At 40.4% G+C, this 23,529-nt stretch overlaps 1 protein-coding gene across 2 annotated transcripts in view; it reads left to right on the forward strand.

Moving 5' to 3' along the window:
* The window catches only part of LOC122561491 (serine/threonine-protein kinase 33-like), a 103,457-nt gene extending 82,006 nt beyond the window's left edge, over nucleotides 1-21,451 (forward strand). Inside the window, exons 6-13 of one of the 2 annotated variants that reach the window (XM_043713238.1) lie at nucleotides 2,014-2,102; nucleotides 6,983-7,076; nucleotides 7,184-7,259; nucleotides 8,623-8,735; nucleotides 10,054-10,139; nucleotides 14,112-14,306; nucleotides 19,601-19,807; nucleotides 20,819-21,451. In XM_043713238.1, the coding sequence (XP_043569173.1) occupies nucleotides 2,014-2,102; nucleotides 6,983-7,076; nucleotides 7,184-7,259; nucleotides 8,623-8,735; nucleotides 10,054-10,139; nucleotides 14,112-14,306; nucleotides 19,601-19,780 (833 nt within the window). In that variant the 3' untranslated portion in view covers nucleotides 19,781-19,807; nucleotides 20,819-21,451. The remainder of the gene's footprint in view (nucleotides 1-2,013; nucleotides 2,103-6,982; nucleotides 7,077-7,183; nucleotides 7,260-8,622; nucleotides 8,736-10,053; nucleotides 10,140-14,111; nucleotides 14,307-19,600; nucleotides 19,808-20,818) is intronic. The other variant, XM_043713239.1, reaches the window with a different exon arrangement.
* The last annotated feature ends 2,078 nt before the right edge of the window (nucleotides 21,452-23,529 follow it).

Consider the following 23,529-nt stretch of genomic DNA (forward strand, 5'->3'; position numbering starts at 1 on the left):
GAGAGCTAGAGAAGTAGAGAAGGAATTCAGGACTTTAGGCCCAGATTACTGAAGGAATAACCACCAAGAATGTTCTAGAGGCCAGAATTGGCTGAATCAACTAGCCTGATGTCTTGGAGAGTTGGAAGACTGGAGGTGATGACAGATCTTGGAGGGATGAGGTTATCCAGGGACTTGAAAATATTTTAAACATCAAGACATCACATGAGTGGAAACCAGTGTTGGTCGAAGCTCACAGAGGTGATGGGTGAATGAGACCTAGAGCAAATTGGGACACATCTGCAGAGTTGATTGAACTCAAATTTACAGAGAGTAGGATGTGGGAGAACAGCCACAAATGTGCAGGAATAGTCATGTCCAGAGGTAACTAAGGTATGAATGAGGGTATGAGCAGCAGATAAACTGAGGCCAAACCAAAGTCAGATGATACTGCAGAAGTGGAAATTGGCAAACTTAGTGACAGGGGAAATGCATGAAGAGAAGCTTATGACAGGGTCACATGTGATATTAAGTTTGCAAGCAGTCTGGACTGGTCTCAGATGGTTGTCAGGAAAGGGGTGGAGTTATCACTGAGCTGCTCGAAAGAGATGGAGGCTCAGAGACAGAGTTTGAAAAAAATGAAAACAATGACAAACATTGGAAACAGTCTTCCCATTATTTATGCTGTTGTCACAAATAAAAACATTTACAAGCAAAGTGTCTAGTTCAGCAATTGTAAGTAACCTGATTTTAAATAACTGAAAGTTACTTTTAAAAACTTTAAAATTTGTTAATTACATTGGTGTAAACATTTCTTAGTAAATTGAAATAAAGAAGTCCCAAGCTACTAAAACACATCTATTAGCCCCCTTGCAATTCAATAAAAATATGTGGGCGGCACGGTGGCACAGTGGTTAGCACTGCTGCCTCACAGCGCCAGAGACCCGGGTTCAATTCCTGCCTCAGGCGACTGACTGTGTGGAGTTTGCACGTTCTCCCCGTGTCTGCGTGGGTTTCCTCCGGGTGCTCCGGTTTCCTCCCACCATGTGCAGATGTGCAGGGTCAGGTGAATTGGCCATACTAAATTGCCTGTAGTGTTAGGTAAGGGGTAAATGTAGGGGTAAGGGGTAAATGTAGGGGTATGTTGAAAACCCGCTTCGGCGGGTCGGTGTGGACTTGTTGGGCCGAAGGGCCTGTTTCCACACTGTAATCTAATCTAAATCTAAATGTAGATATTAAAATAAAAATTAAACCTTTTGAATGTGTACAGTGAGCACAATAAGTAGGGAATTCATCATGTGATTAATGTAGTTTAGGAATGTGACTAGTGCTTTGACTGGTTTCCAGTCATGTGTTTTTTTCAGACTAGTACAATCAATCATCACTATTCAATTTACACTGCAAGGAATTTCCACTTGAAATTTCTTGATTTTGATTTGCTCTGGTTTGGCCAATCTTAGGTTAAAAAATATCAGTTCAGCTCAGAGGGAACACTAGACTGAAATGTCCTGCTTATGTGATGAGAGGGTTGTGTACATTCTCTGCCCCCTTGTGTTATACGATCAGATTGGTTGACATCGGGTAGCATGACCAGAAGGTGATGGGCTTGAGACTGGCCTACAGCGATGGCACTAAATCCAAGGAACTGTCAACAGAAGCTTTGAAGAAAATGAACAGCTGCCATTCAAGACTCCAAGCTCAGGAATCTCAAACAAACCAGACCAGCAAAGTTTTGAAACTAAAACATTAAGGATGAATCCATTTTCCCAATGGGAAGTAGCACTCAGGGGATATTGTCCAGTTATAAGTTCCTTTGATGTCTACCTATCAGCAGTTACTCCCTACTGAGTTATGGAATGAACACCAGCAAATGAAAATACAGTTGATTTATCTGGGCTTTCAGCAGTGGACCTTACGATCCCAAACCGGACAGCCTGACTTTTCTGATTAAATATAGCCATATTGACGTGAAAGCTGTGAAAATTATATTAGATCAACTCGGTTCTTCTTTTAATCAAATCTCTTCTTTTTAAGATATTATTCACAGAGATCTGAAGCTGGAAAACATCCTGGTAAAAAGTAATAATAATGCAGATGATGAAGAACTAAAACTTAATATCAAAGTAAGTTTTACCAATGATGCACCCCCTGGTTTCATTCATTAAAAATTGGAATCATCAGGTTGTATGATACCTTGTAATATTGTAATAATTCTCGGTCAACTATGAAAAATGATCAATGAGTATCAAGTCTTGACCTGATCCACAAGTTGCATTTTATTGCAAGTACAGGGCATTGGTAGTGCATATGTAGAAGCCAAAAATTTAGAAAAGGTAAGCTCTTTAAACTCACTTTGATATTTTCATCTTTACATAGAACACATTGCCTCATTGAAATTCATATTCTCTTCCAGTGGAATCTGGAATCTTTTTTCCAAAATTTTTTATTCATTCATGGGATAGGGGTGTCCCTGGCTAGGCCAGCACTTTTTGCCCAGAGGTCAGTGAAGAGTCAATCACATTGCTGCAGGTCTGGAATCACAAGTAGTCCAGACCAAGTAAGGATAGCAATTTCCTTTGAGTATCTATGAACTAATAAAGCTTTCAGTTGAATATAATTTCGTCAATAATCACTTTGCGATTAGTGACTTATGAAGACTGAAACTCTCTGTTCTAGAACATCACTGGATGCAAATACAGGTCCAGAGTGAGACTAAGGTTACACATTGTAAACCAATACCATAGCTATGCCCTGTTCCATGACATAGGCAAATGTCCAAAATTGAACTCTTAAAATGTTTAGGTGGAAGCAATGGCTTTGTGATATTATCACTGGACTGCCAATCTGCCATTCCTGAAGAAGGGCTAATGCCCGAAACGTCGATTCTCCTGTTCCCTAGATGCTGCCTGACCTGCTGCGCTTCTCCAGCAACACATTTCCACCATTGCCAATCTGGAGACCCGGGTAATGTTCTGGGAATTTGGGTTCAAATTTAACAACGTTAAATCCATGCTCCCAGTTATTTAACAAATCTTAAAAAGGCAGCTAGATTATATCACAATATGTGACTCTGTAGAATGAAAGGTCTCACTGTCTGTACAGTCAGTCAGCTAGCCAGCCAGTAACTGAATATGTAATGTACTAATGATATAAGTAAAGATATAACTTGGACAATATACAAATCTGAGCTGTCATATCAGTGTACATAGCTTGTTGTTAATTAATTTCCAGATAACTGCCTCAATAAGGACACAGGTGTCTATAGTATACGTTGCACAGGCTAACAAATAGAAAAGAACATCAATTGATCGCAGCAAGTGAGCATCACAAAATGCTGATAGCAAGTGAGCACGAGAAACTAGTCATAAGTCAGTACTGAAGACGAGAGGGTGATAATAGTAATGGTGGTTGTGAGAATTATTTAGTTAACTGTCACCAATCATCTGAGTTCAAAGCTGTGATTCATATCTAACTATCAATGCAGACGATGACAACTGTACTAAAATGTGCTCATGATAGCAGAGGAATAGTTGTGAATATGCTCTCTCTCTTTTAAGAAAAAATGTGAGGCCACAGCTTGCCAGTGTTTTTTAAAATAAGGTTCTAGAATGAAGTTCAACCAAAACATTAGAAAGAAAATTCTATATATTGCTAAAACTTATCTGTACCTAGCTGTAAGTTGATTCCATCACATTGTAGTTTTGGAAATGGCAAAAAGTTTTAAAAAAAGCATGCATTATATCACACCAATACTTGTTCAGCACCAAAGCAACATCCAGGCACTGCCCAGCTATTTCTTTCAACATAAAAACAAAAGAAATCAGCAACAAGGAGAGAAGAGGAAGGTTTGAATTATAAAGATAGGCTGAATAGGCTGGGACCTTTTTCACTGGAGTGTAGGTTGAAATGTGACTTTGTAGAGGTTTATAAAATCATGAGGGGTAAAGATAGGGTAAATGGGAGGTGTCTTTCCCTAGGATGAGGGGATTTCAAGATGAAGGGGCACATTTTTAAAGTGAGAGGGTTGAGATTTAAAAAAGGCATGAGGGACAAATTTTTTAAACAGAGCATGGTTCGCATGTGGAATGAACATCCTGAGGAAGTCATGGATGTGGGCACAGTTACAACTTAAAAAAGACGCTTCGGTAAGTACATGAATGGGAAAGATTTGGAGGGATATGAGCCAGGAGCAGGCAGGTGGGATTGGTTTAGTTTTGGATTATGTTCGGCAGGGACTGGTTGGACTGAATGACTGTATGACTTGCTGTATGACTCAACGACTCTATAGCTCTAAGAATATCATTACACTCACTGCAGATTCTATGTGTACTGGCAATCTTAAAGAGCAAAAGCTGCACAGTAAGAATAGAAAGCAAATATCTGATTGTGGATTGGTACTCCAGTGACATTCTGTCAGAACTTCAGTTATTCAAAGAAAGAATAAATCTCCATAGACAAGAGCCGTTAAACAAAGGCAGTGAAACCTCTTATCATTTTGGAAAATGAAGGACGAGCAAAATGAAAAGCCCTGATATTTTTGTAATAACTGCAAATTTCCTAATTTTTAGAAGGCCAGCTTTAGATCCAAACCAACTTCAGGGTACATAAGCTTGTATCCATATTATATTGCCAGCAGCCAATGAAACAATCAACCAATTCATAGACAGATATTGATTCACCAAAGCTAACATAACTGAAAGGCTTATGGAATGGTCACTGCCTCTGACCCTATCAAATCTTTCTGAAAGGTAGTGCTTTGCAAAGTTAAAAGTTATTACTTTGACACAAGAAGAAGAATGCAGGCTCAAAGTGAATGTAGGCAGGACAGCAACATCCACAGGTCTCCCAGTCTACAATGCAATTGCAGCTGTCAATAGGTTCAGCAAAACAGCCAAATCCTGGAAGAGATGTGGGTTGTTTTACCCACCAAAACATTGCCCGGCATTCCACATGAAGTGAGCTGAGATTTACAAGAAGTCCAAGTACTGGGAGAAACCCAAATTGCAACACTTCACTGCACTTGAACATGTGAAGACAAACCAACAAAGGGAATATGTCAAAGACATTTCCAAACTTTTGTTCATGGCATGCAAGCAATTCCAAGAGCTAATGGTAATGATCCAGTACATGTGCTCAATCTGACACACCACATGGATACTATCAAAAAAAGATAAAGCCTTTAACTCCATCCAAGTGTTATATGCCAAAAGAAATATGCAATGTGAGCTATATGCCAAAATTGACACTGGTGCAAATACAAATATCATCCCTTTATGCATTTTTCGCGAAATGTACTCAAGAAACTGGTAGAGCGTGAAGCAGTCCACACTTGATGAGTTAACAGCTTATAATGGGACTGGCATCTCCTGCATTGGCATATTAAATGTCAATACATTTCCTTATGATAGACATGAGAAATGTTTTACATCATTGATACAACAGGATCTTCTTTTATCATTCTAGCTGCATACATGGATAAATATATTATAATCAGGCTAATGAACTCATCAATTCCTACACCTAAGATTCCAGACTGTAGTATCAAACCGATCCTTGACTTGACTAAACTCTACCCTTTGGTTCTATTGGGAACTTTAAAACATCTTTAAACTTTAAAGTGATATGGTGCAACATCGGAAAGATGCACAGCCAAACATCAACCCTCCTCATAAGTGCACTCAAGGTCGGAATGGTACAAAGTAACATCAGTTGCAAAGTTGAGCACTAATTGATTGGTGCAATGATTTACTTTTGTTTTGAAGAAAGATGACACTATATGAGTATATTTAGATTCAAGGCAACTGAACATTGAACTAAAAAGATATCTAACCAACATTCCTAACCTGGAAAAGTTTAATCCCAAGTTCTCAGAAGCAAACATTTTTCCAAGCTGGATGTCAGGGTATTGGTTCATAAGTCTTTCCTCAGTCATTGGGAGAGACAACTTTTAGAACACACTTCTATAGATATCGTTTTCACAGGTTACCATTTGGATTAGCTATGAGGATATATTCCAAAAGCATATGGATTACGTCACCAAGTATCTACCAACTTTAGTCTGTATTCCAAATTATATCACAGTTCTCCAGAACACGAAACATAAGCATGACACAGACGTTTCTTCAGAAGGGTCACTGGACTTGAAATGTTCATTCTGTTTTCTCCCCACAGATGCTGCCAGACCTGTTGAGATTTTCCAGCAATTTCTGTTTTTGTTTCAGAATTCCAGCATCCACAGTTCTTTCAGGGTTTTTAAAAATCAGAACAGGTTTCCTGTTCTTCAAAGCATAAAGAGGGATGGTGTATTATTGCCCCCAATCTCAGAAAGGCAGTATACCTTTAAGGCAGCTGGACGACATTAAGACATGATTTTTTGGCTTAAAAAGTCTTCATCTTACTTTTTGCACAACCATTCTTTTAAATAGCTCATTTAACCTTAACGTTCCTTGATAATGCTGTAAATATTAGCCAGCCATTCCAATTCTGATTGTGAAGTACATTTTAAAAAGAAAACTGCAGACACTGGAGATACACAAAAAAACCCAGAAAATGCTGGAGAAACTCAGCAGGTCTGTGGAGAGAAAAACAAAGTTTTTATTTCTGGGTCACGGGTCTTGAAAAGTTAAACTCTGGTTTTCACTCCACATATGCTGCCAGACCTCCTGAGTTTCTCCAGCACTTTCAGCTTTTCTCCGTTCCATTCTGATCATTGCTGATGGAATGTTTCCCCTTTGTTGGTAACTATGGATAGCAGATTTCAAGTAATGACATGATTAAATTCAATAGCGAAGTGGTCTTCTGATACTCATTTCCCTTCCTCTCATGTGAAGAAGGCTTATAGTGCTATTGGCCAGAATGACCCATTAGAGGCACTGGAGCTGAATTCCCCCAGGATGAAGTAGGAGAAGGACTGGAGGCCACTTTCTCTTTGATGAGTTTCTGCCTTTAGGAAGAGGAGAACATGCTGTTATTGAAAAAAAAACATTTGCTTCTCTGTTCACAGGTGACGGACTTTGGCTTGTCTGTATTAAAGGATGGTGCTGGTGTTGGCAGTGAATCGATGTTACAGGACGCATGTGGTACACCTTTATACATGGGTAAGCAGTGCATAATTTGCTCCAGGTTATGTAATGGAAAAGGAAATTGTAAAGTAGAACCTATGTTCTCTAATTACATTTCTAATCCTTTTCTCATTATTTGACAGCCCCAGAGATAATCAATAACTATGACTACAGCCAGCAGTGCGACCTCTGGAGCATTGGAATCATTATGTATATCTTGTATGTACTCATTCCATTTATTTTTAGGATTTTCTAACTGTCTTTCTTCCTGTGAAAACCTATGGGCATTCTTATACATATGCATAATTGGCTTAATGGCAGGAGACAGAGAGTGGTAGTGGAGGGTTGTCTTTCAGACTGGAAGACTATCAGCAGTGTTCCACAGGTTCTGGGTCCTCCTTGTTTTGTCATTGATAAAAATGATTTTGATGAGAATACAGAAGGGCATGGTTAGTAAGTTTGCGGATTATACCAAATTGGTGTCACAGTAGACTCTAAAGGAGGTTAGGCTGGGACTTTTTTTCACAAGAGCATAAAACATTGAGAGGAGCCCTTATAAAAGTTTATAAAATAATGACAGGTTTACATAGAGTTAATGGTAGCTGTCTCTTCCCAAGGTTAGGGGATTTCAAGATGAGGGAGCACATTTTTAAGGTGAGAGGAGAGAGATTCAAAAAAGGCATGAGGGGCATTTTTTTTATACAGGGGGTGGTTCACGTATGGAATGGACTTCCTGAGGTAGTACTGGATAATAGCACAATTACAACTTTTAAAAGACATTTGGATAAGTACATGAATAGGAAAGGTTTGGAGGGATATTGGTCAGGAGCAGGCAGGTGGGACCAGTTTAATTTAGATTGTTGGACTGGTTGGACTGAAGGGTTTGTTTCCTTGCTGTGTGGCTTTATAAGTAAATCGATCCAAATAAAGCCACTCAGGATTAAAAGGTAAATGTTGAGAAGGTGGTTCCACCTATGAGCAAGTTCAAAACAAAAGGCCATGATCATAAGAGAATCCCTAATAAATCCAATAAAACTGAAGACTGGTGAGAACCAGGGACTTGCTCTCAAATGAAGTTATTGAGATGAATAACAGATGCAATTAAAGGAAAGATAGATAATTACATGTGGATTAAAGAAATACTATTTTGGTTGGATGAAGTAAGATGGTAGGAGATCCTTGGAGGGCAGGAACTTTGAATTGCTCAGTTGGCCTATTACTGTGCTTTAAAATTCAATGTAATAATAAGTGCCCAATTAGTCTTAGCAATTGCCATCCCCAAAGACTTTTAATTCCTGAGTAATCACAAGATAAGGCTTTGCACCAGGAAAACAGCGAGCTTCGTAATTTTCAAACAATCCACTGCTGGTTTGTCCATCAACAGCAGCACTTTGGAAATTTGCAGTTGATAATTATCAATATTCCATTGCCAGGTTTGTCTTCCCAGAGCTAATACCCCAAGGGAAGATGATTATACATATTCATCGAAAACAGAAATGTCCAAATAGTCTCTGCATTAATGCATGGTTCTGAGCAAACTGAAAAGCTAAGGATGATGTTTCACTTTTGTTTTGTCTTACAGGCTATGTGGTCAAGCTCCTTTTACAGCTACAACTTCAGAAAAATTGTATGAGGAGATCACAAAAGGGGAGCTAGATTTTTCTCATTCATCTCTGAAGTCCATTAGTGAGAGCGGTAAGATCCTTAAGTACAGTGGCAATGCACATATGCTCAATGTGACAAAAGAAGGAATGATTGAATACCCTGTCTGAATTTTCCTAATGTTTTGATAAAGTATCCTGTTTTTGTCCTGCATTTTGGTTGAAATTTAGCTTGATAATTTATTAGTTTTTAAAAAATTGTCTGGGGTATGTAAGAAATTCAAAGGTACCTGCAAACATCAACATCTTTGGTTAGCTCATTACCTTGTATCACCACACAATTCAAGTACAAAACTTGCTACATGTCTTGAGAAGAGGTGAGTCTGATTAAGAACTATATTAAATTCAGAAAGTTTTCTTTTGGTCTTCCTCTACCTGGTTATGATCGTCACCTTCACAAATTCTATCTTTGTCACAGAATCCCTACAGTGTGGAAACAGGCCCTTCGGCCCAACAAGTTTGCACCAACCCTCCGAAGAGTAACCCGCCCTGACCCATTCCCCTATCCTATTATGCTATATTTATCCCTGGTTAAAGCACCTAACCTACACATCCCCAAACACAATGGGCAATTTAGTATGGCCAATTCACCCAACTGCACATCTTTGGATTGTGGGAAGAAACCGGATCACCCGGAGGAAGCCCACACAGACACGGGGAGAATGTGCAAACTCCACAGTCTCCTGAGGCTGGAATGGCATCTGGATCCCTGGTGCTGTGAGGCAGAAGTGCAAACCACTGAGTCATTGGATAGAAAGTATTAGCCCCCTCGTTCAAATGTGAACACGTTACTGAATGTGTCATGCTTCTTAAGCATGCTAAGTGTCAGTCTATTTATTGACTATAATATGAGTGTGATGATTTACACAGCAAGGAACACTGTTCTATGGCTGGGTCTCCTATGAGTCAATTGTTTAAATGAAGATGTGATACCAAACATTCAGCTACAATATTTCTTTATTGTAATTCAACTGCTTCACATAACTGAATCCTATTAGTATACTAGAGTGAACAAAGTTAAAAACCACACAACGCCAAGTTATAGTCCAACAGGTTTGTTTGGAGGTACTAGCTTTTAGAGTGCTACTCCTTTGTCAGGTAGCTGTGGAGCAGGGTCATAAGACGGAATTTATAGCAAAAGATCACAGTGTCATGCATGCAACTGATACTATATATTGAACAAACCTAGATTGTAAGTCTAGGTTGCAGGTTTCAGTTCATTAATACGTAAATCCCAGAACTTCTTTCAAATCACATTCTCGAGATAACTTAAGTAAGTTTTCTGTTGCAATACTGTACAATGGAAATATTAACTAGTATTTTCTATATATTATATATATATATTTTAACAGCTCGCTCAGTATTGAAAGGCCTTCTGTTAGTGGATCCAGCTCACAGAATGACAGCCAGTGAATTGCTAAATCACCATTGGATAACTGTGAGTAATTATTCATTAAATACTTTGAAAATTTAGACTTATCTGTATATCTTCACCAATAAGCAAAGATTTCACTCATGATCAAATTTCATGCATTAAAAATAGTCTTAAATTAAAACTCACACGATACCAGGTTATAATCCAACAGATTTATTTGGAAGCACTAGCTTTCAGAGCGCTGCTCCTTCAGGAGGTGGTTGTGGAGAATAAGATTGTAAAACATAGAATTTATAGCAAACGTTTACAGTGTGAATGTAACTGAAATTATATATTGAAAAAGACCTGGACTGTTTGTTAAGTCTTTCATCTTTTAGAATGATTCGGAGATGCCGGTGTTGGACTGGGGTGTACAAAGTTAAAAATCACACAACACCAGGTTATAGTCCGACAGGTTTAATTGAAAGCTAGTGTGCTTCCAATTAAACCTGTTGGACTATAACCTGGTGTTGTGTGATTTTTAATCTTTTAGAATGACCTTGTTGGTTTCAGTTCTTTCATATGTAAATCACAAAACCTTTGTAAAAAATTACATTCTCAAATGAACTTTAGCAATTGGTGTCATGTCGGCCCAGATAGTGCATTGAAGGTGTGAGTTTCCCTGTGTGAGACTGTCTGTGCCATAATGGTCAGAATGATTCTAATCTAAAAAACGGATTTACAGAATCTTACATTAATTCATGCATTTTTGAGCAAAGTAAAATGTAATTCTGCAAGTCCAAATTCACCCCACAAACGTACGTGTATGTGTGAGTGCATGGGTGGGGCAAGTTTGAGTGTCTATTGAGAGTGTGTTATTGTGAGTGAATGTGAGTGTAAAGGGGTAGAAGTCTGTGAGAGGGTGTGTGAGAACATATGAGAGGGACTGTATGTGTGTGTGTATAGTGCAACAGGGTCACCTGTAGTGTGACTTGAACCCATGGTACTGGTTGAGGCCATTCCCGTGGGTACCACACTTGGCTATCAGCCTCTGCTCGGCTACTTTTCATTGTTGCCTGTCCCAAAGTCCATGTGTGTGTATAGTGCAACAGGGTCACCTGTAGTGTGACTTGAACCCATGGTACTGGTTGAGGCCATTCCCGTGGGTACCACACTTGGCTCTCCGCCTCTGCTCGGCTACTTTTCATTGTTGCCTGTCCCAAAGTCCACCTTGGAGGATGGTCACCCGAAGATCCGAGGTCGAATTTCCCGGACTGCTGAAGTGTTTTCCAACTGGGAGGGAACACTCCTGTCTGTTGATTGTTGTGTGGTGTCCATTCATGTTCTTCTATATTTGTATGTTTTGGCTGCAATTTGGGAAACAGTGCATGTAAATATCTCTGTATGCGTAGATACCTCTATGAGAGAATAACTTCAGTTGTGTATGGAAGTAGACTGCACCGATATGTTGTAACTGGACTATGTTCAATTCCATTTTGAAACGGGTTCATTAGTTTGGTGTGCAGAACATGTTGCCTAAGTTATACAATGACAAACATATCGTGAGTAAGATGACCAAAGTGATGATAGTGCGCATTGTAATTTTAACAAGAAAAACATATTCAAATATGCCATTGAATATAACAGTACAGAGGAATAGCCTGCCATTAAATAGCCTGGGAGGAAACCATTTATTCTCACAGAATCTTCCACAAAACAGTTTAATTAACTCCCAAAAACTTTTGAAGTAAATTAAAATCACAAAAACCCATTTGGACAAACTGCTAAGCCACAGCATTAAATGTTTTCAAAGAATTGTTTTACATTAGACATGTGCACAGTCCTCAATGAATACTTGTGTCAGACTTTACATTGGAAAAGGGAGGTGCGGGTAGAAACATTAGGGGGAAGACTGTGAAATATTAGAAGTTACCATAGAGTGAGAAGGGGTATAATGGGTTCAGCTGCCTTAACAGTGGATAAATCTATAGGCCGAGATGACATATATCCCAGGCTGCTGAGGGAGGAGATCCAAGGCCTTTGCAACTTGGTCTGGCTGAAATTTGTTGGCCCTCCAGAACAAGGAGTTGACCTTGACCCAGTGTTGCAGGCTGGCACATTGCAAGGTTCAAGACTATGTGGTGAGGGATGCATTCAAGCCTGGGGCAGCTGCCACCACGGCATAGCAGAGAAAGAACATTGTCCGAGATCCTCCTGCTGAAATTAAATGGGGGTCTGTTCAGTAACCCCACAGTGCCTCAAACACATGTAAATATGGTCTTGTACAAGTAAGAGGTGCCTTTGGTTTGTTTGGATAGAATCAAATTCCAATGTTTGTTTTCTTGATATGCTACTGTATAGAACCGAACTGCGTTTGTGACTAAGCTTTTTTTTGTGAATAAAGTATATTTTTGAAATAAAAAAAAACTTCAAATCCTCCCTTGCTACAGATGAGATGTAAGAGGACTGGAGGACTGCTAGCATTGTCCATTATTAAAAGAGGGGAGGGAGAGCTGGATCAGGAAATTCAATAGCAGTCACTGTAAACCACACTGATGGGAAAGTCATTAGAAAGTAATCTGCAGGATAGAACAGATCTGCAGTTGGAAAGACAAAAGATACAAATTAGTCAGCAGTAGTCAGCAAAAGTAGGTCGTTTTGACAACTCTAAACAAATGTTTGAGGAGTTAGTCAATAGTGCGTATGAGGGTAGGTAACATTCTCGATGTGGTCTATATGGATTTTAGTGAAAGTTTTGTTAAGGATCCTCATGACAGACTGGTCAAGAACGTAAGAACCCAAGGGATCCAACAAAAGTGGCATGTTAGATACAAAATTGGCTGAGAAGCAGGAAGCAGAGGGTGATGGTAGAGAGATGTTTCTGTAACTGGAAATCTGTTTCTAGTGGAGTTCTGTAGGGCTTGGTGCTGGGACCATTATGGTACACATTAATGATCTGGAATGAAATGACAGGAGTGTGGTGAAGAACTGTGTGCATGACATGAAAATAATAGGGTAAGAATAGTGAGTATAACTGTGCACTACAAGAGCATTTCAACAGACTGGTCAGCTGGGTAGACCAATGGAGAATGGACTTCAACCCAGAAAAGTGTGAGGGACTGCAGTTGGCATGTCTAATAAGGGAAGGGATCACATTTTGAATTATATGACCCTGGCAAGTATTGAAGATCAGAGAGATATCCACAGATCCTCCAAGTTAGCAGGATAGGGTGGATAAGATACTAAAGGTGGCATATGGGATATTACCTTTAATGGCTGAGGCATAGAATACAGCAGTGAGGAGGAGCAAGGTGATGCTGAACACTATAAAAAGTGCCGGTTAGGCCACATCTGGAGAATTACATGCTGTTCTGCTCATGATATTATAGGAAGGATGTGATTGTAACTGGAGGGTGAAGAAGAGATGTTGCCTAGGATGGAGAGTCAGCTATGAAGAAAGATTGGAGAGGCTGGGGTTGTTCTCCTTAGTGGGGGGGGGGGGGGGGGGGGGACATAGAGAGGGCTGTGTAAGATCATTGCTAGGGTGGATGGAAAGGTATTTTGTCCATTAGTAGAAGGGTCAATAACTAGGAGGCAGATTTAAGTTAAGAAGTAAAAGGAGTTGAACAGATTTTCTTTTCTAGCCAGATGTTGGCGGGAGTCTGGACATTATTGCCTGAAAGAGTGGCGAAGTCAGTAAGTCTCTCAATATTTCAGCAGTATTTTAGATATTCCACTTGTTGTACCATGGCCTCTAAGAGCTGGAAAAGTGGGATTAGAGTTATCACCAGAATGGACACAATGGGCTGAATGGCTTCCTTCTGTGTTGAAAATATCTGTGTCTCATAACAGCTGTTAATAATTCACAGCTGCTTTCAAGTCTGCAAGGTCTTTGAAATCTGTAGAGTGTCAAATCGACTTTTATAATCAATGTTGATACAAGAGGAATACTAGTTGTAGACTTGTGGAGCGCATCTCGCCATCTTTGATCAGCTGCTGACAGCTCTGCCATATTAAGGCATTTGACACTTCATGCGTAATTTTGCATGTTTTCAGGGGGATACTAGTAAGAGCAAACGACCCAAAAATGTGTTGGAAATGATGAAACAGTGGAAACTAGGTAACCATAGCGACAACGAGGAGGAAGTGGTAAAAGAGAACGGGGTGAATGAGGATGATGGCCTTGCCCAATCAGAAACAGATATGAAGACTGATCTCAACTTCAGCAAAGCGCTTTCACGTACTACAAAGGTATTTTTTTCTAACAATGTTAAAAATATCATTTCCGTTTGCATAACCCTGCTGTACATTCTCAAGGAAGCACCTTGTAGCTGCTCAGTAAATGAGCAAATGGGAAGTTTATTGACACGGGAGTTTCTGTATCTAAGATGATGTCACCAAACAGTAACAAGGTGAATGACTAGATATGAAGATAGCGCAGGTAAATGGCAGTGGATAAGAGGAGGGGCTTGAGAAGGTTTGCAAGAGATCTTATAACAAAGTTATTAAAAATTATGAAGTGTTTTGCTTATAATTACTAAGACATCTGGATGTAGAAGGCATTTACCATAAGAGAAAGGAGGAGGTAATTTTAACTTATTCTCTACCTTGCAGAAAATGAGTGATGGCAAACCAGCAAACCGGCTTTTCAATTTGTAATTGACACCACTTGGATGAAAAAAAACTTGTGCACACATAAATATTATATTTGAGTCTTTTTGTAATCTCAAGATATCCCAACGTACTTTACACACAACACTGAGTTGTAGTCACTATTATAATGTAAAACTGTGGCAGCCAATTTATAAGCAGCAAGCTCCCCAAACATCAAGCATGGAGAGAGAGCAAGCTAACATTGAGTAGATTCAAAATGTTAGCTTGCTCTCTCTCCATGGATGCTGTGGGTCTCGCTGTGATCTCCAGCATTTGTTGTTTTCAGTACAATTTCCAGCATCTGCAGTAAAATGCTCATTGGATGGTGACTGAGGCATAACTAGTAGCTAAGACATTGCAAAATAAGAACCTTGATCTTCTCTGAAATAGTAACATTGTGTCACTTTGATCCATCACACATCTAAGACTTAGTTTGACATCTCATCTAAAAGACTGCCCAACAGTGCTAGTGTTTTGTGCTGAAATCACTGCAGTACATCTTGAACCCACAATCTGATGACTCATGAGGCAATAGTGCTAGCAACTGAGATGTCGGACTGATTGTTCTGCCAGATATGTCAGTAGCTTCAGTTCATGTGTCTGAAACTACTTCAAGCATCAAGCTAAATTCTGACCAGCAATTCAGAGAGATGAAGGATGTGAAAGAGGCTGAAAATTAGCAAAGAAAAAGCCAATCATTTACAAAGCCAGGCATGTAAATTTAACATTACTTGGCAACAACATTTTTTGTGCCATCCTGTTTTTGTTATCCAGTGAAAATTGGATTAGAAACTCTTATGATTTGATCAACCATTTTACATTTGGTTGCTCTTACAGTGCATTTTCTACTACTTACAGTAAACACTTCAATCTAGACTAAAGAAAATCTCTCAAACAATTATTTCTGTATTATCAATACGTGATAATATAACTAGGAAGCTTTGGTTTTAGATATGATAGTTTGTCTTTTCTGGAATCCATGATGTGGAGGTGCTGGTGTTGGACTGAGGTGGACAAAGTCAGAAGTCACACGACCAGGTTATAGTCCAACGGGTTTATTTCAAATCACAAGCTTTTGGAGTCTTCACCTAATGAAGGAGCAGTGCACCAAAAGTTGTGATTTCAAGTGAACCTGTTGGACTATAACCTGGTTATAGGAAGGAAGGAAGGAAGAGTTGTTGATGTCATACACATGGAATTTAGTAAGGCGTTTGATAAGGTTGCCCATAGTAAAGTGATAGTGAAGTCACATGGTGTGCAGCATGTTCTAGCTAGGTGGATAAAGAACTGGTTGAACAACAGGAGACAGAATGTAGTAGTTGAAGGGAGTTTCTCGAAATGGAGAAAGGTGACCAGTGGTGTTCCACAGGGGTCAGTGCTGGGGCCACTGTGTTTGTGATATACATAAATGATCTGGAAGAGGGCACTGTTTGCATGATCAGCAAGTTTGCAGATAACACAAAGATTAGTGGAGTAGCAGAAAGCATAGGGGACTGTCAAAGAATACAGGAGAATATAGATAGACTGGAGAGTTGGATGAAGAAGAGGCAGATGAAATTCAATCCAGGCAAATGTGAGATGATGCATTTTGGCAAGTCTAATTCTGTAGCGAATTATACAGTGAATGGAAAAGCATTAAGAAAAGTTGATGAGCAGAGGGATCTGAGAGTGCAGGCCCATTGTACTCTGAAGGTTGCTGCACAGGTGGATAGAGTGGTCAAGAAGGCATATGGTATGCTTGCCTTCATTGGACGGGGTATTGATTATAAGAGCTGGCAGGTCATGTTAAAATTGTACAAGACATTGGTTTGGGCACATTTAGAATACTATGTACAGTTCTGGTCGCCACATTACCAAAGGGATGTGGACGCTTTGGAGAGGGTGCAGAGAAGGTTTACGAGGATGTTGCCTGGTATGGAAGGTACTATCTGTGAAGAGAGTTTGAGTAGGTTAGGTTTGTTTTCATTAGAAAAAAGGAGATTGAAGGGGGACCTGACTGAGGTCTACAAAATCATGAAGGATATATACAGGGTAGATAGAGATAACCTTTTTCCTGGGGGGAGGGATTCAATAATGACGGGTCACGTTTTCAAGGTGAGAGGTGAAAAGTTTGAGGGAGATACACACAGCAAGTATTTTACGCGGAGAGTGGTGGGTGTCTGGAATGTGTTGCCAGCAGAGGTAGTAGAGGCAGGCACGGTAGATTCATTTAAGATGCGTCTGGACAGATGCATGAGTAAGTGGGGAGCAGAGGGATACAGATGCTTAGGAATTGGATGACAGGTTTAGATAGTAGGTTTGGATCAGCGCAGGCTTGGAGGACTGAAGGGCCTGTTCCTGGGATGTAAATTTTCTTTATTCTTTGTTCTGGTGTCAGGTGACTTTGAACTTTCTTTAGAATCAATTGAGAGGACAGAGGAGAAACTGAACACCTTCCTCCAATCTCGAAATGACTGAGAGGGAACCAGCTGGTTCGGTTGCCTTCAACTATTCCGAGGCATACCTGCTTCGTTTACTCAGTGCTACCTCAATTTGGTATTCTTCCACCAGAGGGAAATGATAGGAAAGGAACTATCAATAAAATTAATACAAGCAACAAGAGCTTTTCTTTTACTAGACAGCTTATTATGGTTAAACCTTTCATTCTAAAAAGGTTATAATCTTTGTCATTACTTCCAACTTCATTTTGGCTCTAATTTATAGTTTCTTATTTATATCCAAGCCAATGATGATCCCACTGTGGTAGGATGGATAGCAAATAACAATGAGTCAGTATACAAAAAGGAGCTAGAGAGCTTGGTGTCATGGTGCAATGATAACAATCTCTCTCTCTCAATGTTGACAAAACTAAAGAACTCATCATTGGCTTCGGGAAAAAAAGAAAGAGGACACGCTCTCATCTATATGAACAGAGCTGAGGTGAAGAAGGTTGACAGTGTCAAGTTCCTGGGAGTGATGATAACCAACAACCTGACATGGACCTCCCATGTAGATGTGATGGTCAAGAAGGCACGACAATGCCTCTTCTTCCTCAGGTGGCTCTGAAAATTCAGCATGTCCATAAGAACCCTCACCACTTTCACAGATACACGGTTAAAAGTATACTGGCTGCGTCCATAAGGGCCTAGTATGGCAACTATTCTGCCCATCACCATCAGTAACCACAAAAGGTGGTGTGCACAGACCAGACCATGACAGAAGCTAACCTCCCATCCATGGGCTCCATTTACACTTCTCAGTGCTGCGGAAAGGCTGCCAACATCATCAAAGACCCATCCCACCCGGTAATGCTCTCCTACAACCTCTTCCATCAGACAAATACAGAAAGTTGAACACATGCACCAGCAGGTTCACGAATAGCTTCTTCCTGCCGTTATTAGACTGCTGTATGGACCAGCTAACTTCAAATAATGTTGATCTTGTCAATGTGATTTTGCCTCGTGAACATCCTGCGTGGTGTAATCTGTGTGCCTTACCTTGTTCAGATTTTTTTTCCCACCCTGTGATCTGCCTGTCCTTGCTTACTATGCCTGTACTGCTCACAAACAAAAGCTTTTCACTGTACTTAGGTACATGTGACAATAAATCAAATCAATTAAACATTATAATTTTCAAGCAGTGAACAGAATTAGAGTGGAGTCTGCTTTTGTTTCAATTTAATTTCAACATGTTCTCTTTGTAGGAGCAGCAAGTTAAATTGAATTGTAAATACCGCTACTTCTTGGTGGATGATCAATATGTAAATATAACTGTTTGGATGCCTTCCTCTGAAGAATATTATTTCTTGAATCAAAGCCAGAGACTGTAGAGGGGCAATCTTACCTCTAACTTTTGTTTCTTTATTTACAGCCTGCGATGCTTCCAAGCATTCAGTCTCTAAACAAGATTGCTCGCTAATATTGGATAACCAATTAACCTAGAGGTTATGGAAGTGGATGCAGAAACAGGAAGTCTTGAGGTCAAATTCAATAAACTTAGTGGGCTGGCAGTTGAGTAGTCTTAGGGACAAAGCAACCAGACAGTTGCAAAAACCCATATAGCTCCAGTGATATCCTTAAAGATGGAAAACTGACAGACCTATTCGACCAGGCCTCCTCATGACTGCACTCCTACATGAGGTGGTTGACACAATATCCTCAAAGTATTGGTACTATACGTTTCATACTTTGTTTTTAAAAGTTAGGAGAAATTTATGAACTCTACCAGTTATAGAGTCATACAGCATGGAAACAGACCCTTCAGTCCAACTTGTCCAAGTTTCCCAAATGAAACTGGGTGGCATGGTGACTCAGTGGTTAGCACTGCTGCCTCATGCGGACCTGGGTTTGATTCCACCCTCAGGTGACTGTCTGTGTGGAGTTTGCACATTCTCCTCATATCTGCGTGGGTTTCCTCTGGGTGCTCTGCTTTCCTCCCATAGTCCAAAGATGTGCAGGCTTGGTAAATTGGTCATGCTAGATTGCCTATAGTGTCCAGGGAGGTGAGTTAGCCACGTGAAATGCAGGGTTACAGGGATGGGGTTGGATCTGCATGCGATACTCTTTGGAGGGTAATTGTGGACTCAATGGGCCAAATGGCCTGCTACCATACTGTAGGATTCGATGAAACTAGTCCCACTTTTGCCTGTGTTTGGCCCATATCCTTCTAAACCTTTCCTATTCATGCACTTGTCCAAATGTCTGTTAAACGTTATAACTGTACCTGCGTCTAACCCTTCCTCTAGCAGTTCATTTCACTTACGAACAATTTGAAAAGGTTGTCCCTCAGGTCCCTTTTGAATCTTTCCCCTCTCACCTTAAAATGACACCCACTAGTTTTGAACTTGCCAGAAAAGACCTTTGCTACTCACCTTGTCTATGCCCCTCATGGTTTGAGGTTGTGTGTGCTTTCAGCCAACAGGTGCAGGTGCGAGACAAAAACGCCATTCGATTGACATTGCACCATTGCCAGCTACTTTCGCATCAAAACATCATCTGGCGTTCAATAGAAAAGGCCGACGGATGTCCGAATCGGCAGTGAATCCAGGAATATTTAACAAAGTAGCCACTCAGACTTCTCTGCTGAAAAGATAACTCTTCATTGAGGAAGCCCATTATCAGGTACTCTAGAGAACAGCAGATGTCTGTTAAAATCTTTGCAGGAGGCAGAACTTTCAATGTTTCAGCACTAAAATCATCTCACAGCACAACGTTTACTCAACTGGAATGTCAGCCTTGAAAAGAGAGCTCAGCATCCATCACCAGATAAGGTGGCACCTTTTTTTCATAATCACAGTGGGGGAGAGCACAAAAGAAAATACATTTGGATGCTGTACCTTCAGAGAAACTCCCTTCAGTCTGGTGGTTTTTCTGATTCTGAGCTGCACCTCCTGGGTAATTTTTACATCACTAGAAGCAGAAAAAGATTTTGCTATTTTCCACATTTCCACTGTTTAAAACATGCCTGCATTTTGATCCACAAACCAAAAGATCACAAAATTCTGCACATCCAGTCAGTTCTGCTTTAACACGGCAGTTCCATTCTCGTGCAATCCCATGTTGTAAGAAAAACATGTAACAGCAGCACCATTTAAACTAATGGGGCTGGAATCACGTTATAACCAACACACACTTTAAAACTTCACGCTTTAGAAACAGCGTCCCCAATTCGTCGATTGTGTTATATCGATTCGTGTTAACAAAACATGTGTTATAGCGGAATGCCTGTGAATGGAAGTCAGTGTTTAAATAAGTTGACATGTCACAAACAATAAGTCTCCCCTCAACAGATGCTGACAGATTTTCCAAGCATTTCCACCTGGTGTTCCAAATCTTCCCCCGAAGTCCAAATCGATGTGGAAGGTCTTATAAGATTTTTTGTTTTAATTTACTCATGGGACGTAGGTGTTGCTGGCTGGGCCCAGTATTTATTGCCCGTCCCTAGCTGCCCTTGAGAAGGTAGTGGTGAGCTGTCTTTGTGCTGTATGTAGACCACAATGACTGTCGGGAGGGAATAATTAAACATTTATTAAAAGTGTCTCACATTCCGTATTGTCATTTCAGTATCTAATCCTCATTGTTTTTATTCCCCCCTCCACTGCCCCCCTTTGTTCTCTCTGGCACCATCTCCAGTAGCTGCAATAGGTCGAAACCCTATTGATCTCCCCAGTTGCCAGCTTACAACCAGCTCTTCAAGTGTGAAACCTGCTTCAAGCTCAGCATGAGGCCACCCTGCAACCGAAAGAAATAATTATTCTCTGTAGCAACTTGTCTTCTTATTTTGGAAAGCAACTGTTCAATGAAACAATGTTTTATTTACTGTTAATCGTATTTGGCTTTATGATTCTTGTCACACTTAAACATTTGAAATCCTGAAAATATGTTACAATTAGATGAATTGAATGCTAACCTAATCTACAATTGTGTGCCGCATTGCACAATTTGAAACAATATTACTATTAAACGGCGAGAAAATTAAAAGGATGTTGCTAGTTTTTGGTATTAAATTGAAGTAGCATTTTAGATATGAAAATCTCCCCGCACCAAAAAAAACACACGTGATTGAGTTTTCCACGATACGGTTTCAAGATTAAGATGCAATTGCTGAAAGACAAGGGAAAGATCAAAAAGACTTAGACATCACTTCATCATACCCTGAGGTTTCCCAAACATACTTCACAGAGCATCGTTTTTGAAGTGTGATCTCACTTATGTAGATAAACAAAGTATTCAACTTGTACATATCAAATGATGAATGAATAGATGCTGGAGGGTCAGATTTTTCTCTGCAAAGTATCTGCCCATTAGCAATACTTGCCCCATCTGGGTTTCACACTTTTTGATTGTCAGGTTGTTGAAAGTGCGAGTCAGTCTCAACGCAGCAATGGAAACCAGGATTTTTGGGAGCTAGGAATAGGCCATTCAGCCCATCGAGACTATCCCATCATTCAATACGACTGGAGCTGATCAAACACTTCAATGCCTTTCACTCACTCCTGAGTGCCACTGGAAACCTGCAAACCTGGCTGAACAAGAGTAAAAATCTCTATTGTCTTAATCAAAGTGACCATGCGAGGACTAAGAAGTGTACATCAGAGCAGGTGATTTCAATATTAAATCAGGCACTGAGAGAGAAACAGCAGGAAAGAAAATTTGGACAGAAAGAGAGAGAGAATTTCAAATAGTTTTATTTTCACATGTACACACACGAGTTCAGTGAAAAGTTTACAAGTCGTCACTCACAGCACCATTAGATTAGATTCCCTAGTGTGGAAAACAGGCCCTTCGGCCCAACAAATCTACACCAACCCTCCGATGAGTAACCCACCCAGACCCATTCCCCTCTGACTAATGCACTTAACACTACGGGCAATTTAGAATGGCCAATTCACCTGATCTGCACATCTTTGGACCGTGGGAGGAAACTGGAGCAACAGGAGGAAACCCACACGGGGAGAATGTGCAAACTCCACACAGTCAGTTGCCCAAGGCTGGAATGGAACCTGGGTCCCTGGTGCTGTGAGGCAACAGTAAGTGCTAACCACTGAGCCACCGTGCCATACAGATTCTCTAATACAAATTCTTAGGGAAAGATTTACCATCCCAATCGACAATGGATTTAAGGTCAGCATTAGATTCTTTATTTCAGATATTTATTGAATTCAAATTCCACCACCTGCCGAGGTGGGATGTGAAACTGTGTTCCCAGAACATTACCTGGGTCTCTGGACTAATATTCCAGTGATAATGCCACTTATCCATCGCCTACCACTTAGGTAGAAGGAGTTAGCACATGAAGCACATTGAGCTGTGTTACAATTAGAAATGTTGGTTGCAAACTCTTCAAACTCAATCACTTTAGTGATTAATGCACTCGCAGCCATAGTGTCACTGAGGTCTACAACACAGAAATATGCCCTTCTGCCCATTGAGTCTGTGCCAGTCAAAAACTACCATCTCGCTTATTCTAATGCCATTTCCCAGCACTTGGCCCATAGTCTTGTAGGCGTTGGTATCTGAAGTGTACGTCTAAATTTTTTCTATCTCTACTACCCTTCCAGATATTGACCTCCAGACTCCCATCATTCTCAGTGCAAAAAATATATCCTCTAAACTTCCTATCCCTTACATTAAATCTATGCCCCTATCATTGACCTCACCCCCACCAAGGGGAAGTGCTTCTTCCCATTGACTCTATCTAGGCCCCTCATGATTTTAAACATCTCAATGATGTGCCTCCTCAACTCTAAGGGAAACAACCCCAGTCTATCCAATTTCTGTTCATAATAAATTCCCCAGCTCAGGCGACATCCTGGTAGGTCTCCTCTGCACCCTGTCCAGTGTGATCACATGCTACCTATGATGTGCATTACAGAACTGCACACAATATTTTGGCTATGGCCTAACCAACATTTTATACAGTTCCAGCATCACCTCCCTGTTCTTCCAGTTAAAGAGTCATAGAGATGTACAGCATGGAAACAGACCCTTTGGTCCAACTTGTCCATGCCGACCAGATATCCCAACACAATCTAGTCCCACCTGCCAGCACCCGGCCCAAATCCCTACAAACCCTTCCTATTCACATACCCATCCAGAGTCCTTTTAAATGTTGCAATTGTACCAGCCTCCACCACTTCCTCTGACAGCTCATTCCATACACGCACCATCCTTTGCTTGAAAAAGCTGCTCCTTTGGTCCCTTTTAAATCTTTTTCCTCTCACCTTAAACCTATGCTGTCTAGTTTTGGACTCCCCCACCACAGGGAAACAACCTTGTCTATTTACCCCATCCATGACCCTTGTGATTTTGTAAATCTCTAGAAGGTCACCCCTCAGCCTCTG

This window comes from Chiloscyllium plagiosum, chromosome 23 (assembly GCF_004010195.1).
Source record: "Chiloscyllium plagiosum isolate BGI_BamShark_2017 chromosome 23, ASM401019v2, whole genome shotgun sequence".
NCBI classification, from domain to species: Eukaryota; Metazoa; Chordata; class Chondrichthyes; order Orectolobiformes; family Hemiscylliidae; genus Chiloscyllium; species Chiloscyllium plagiosum.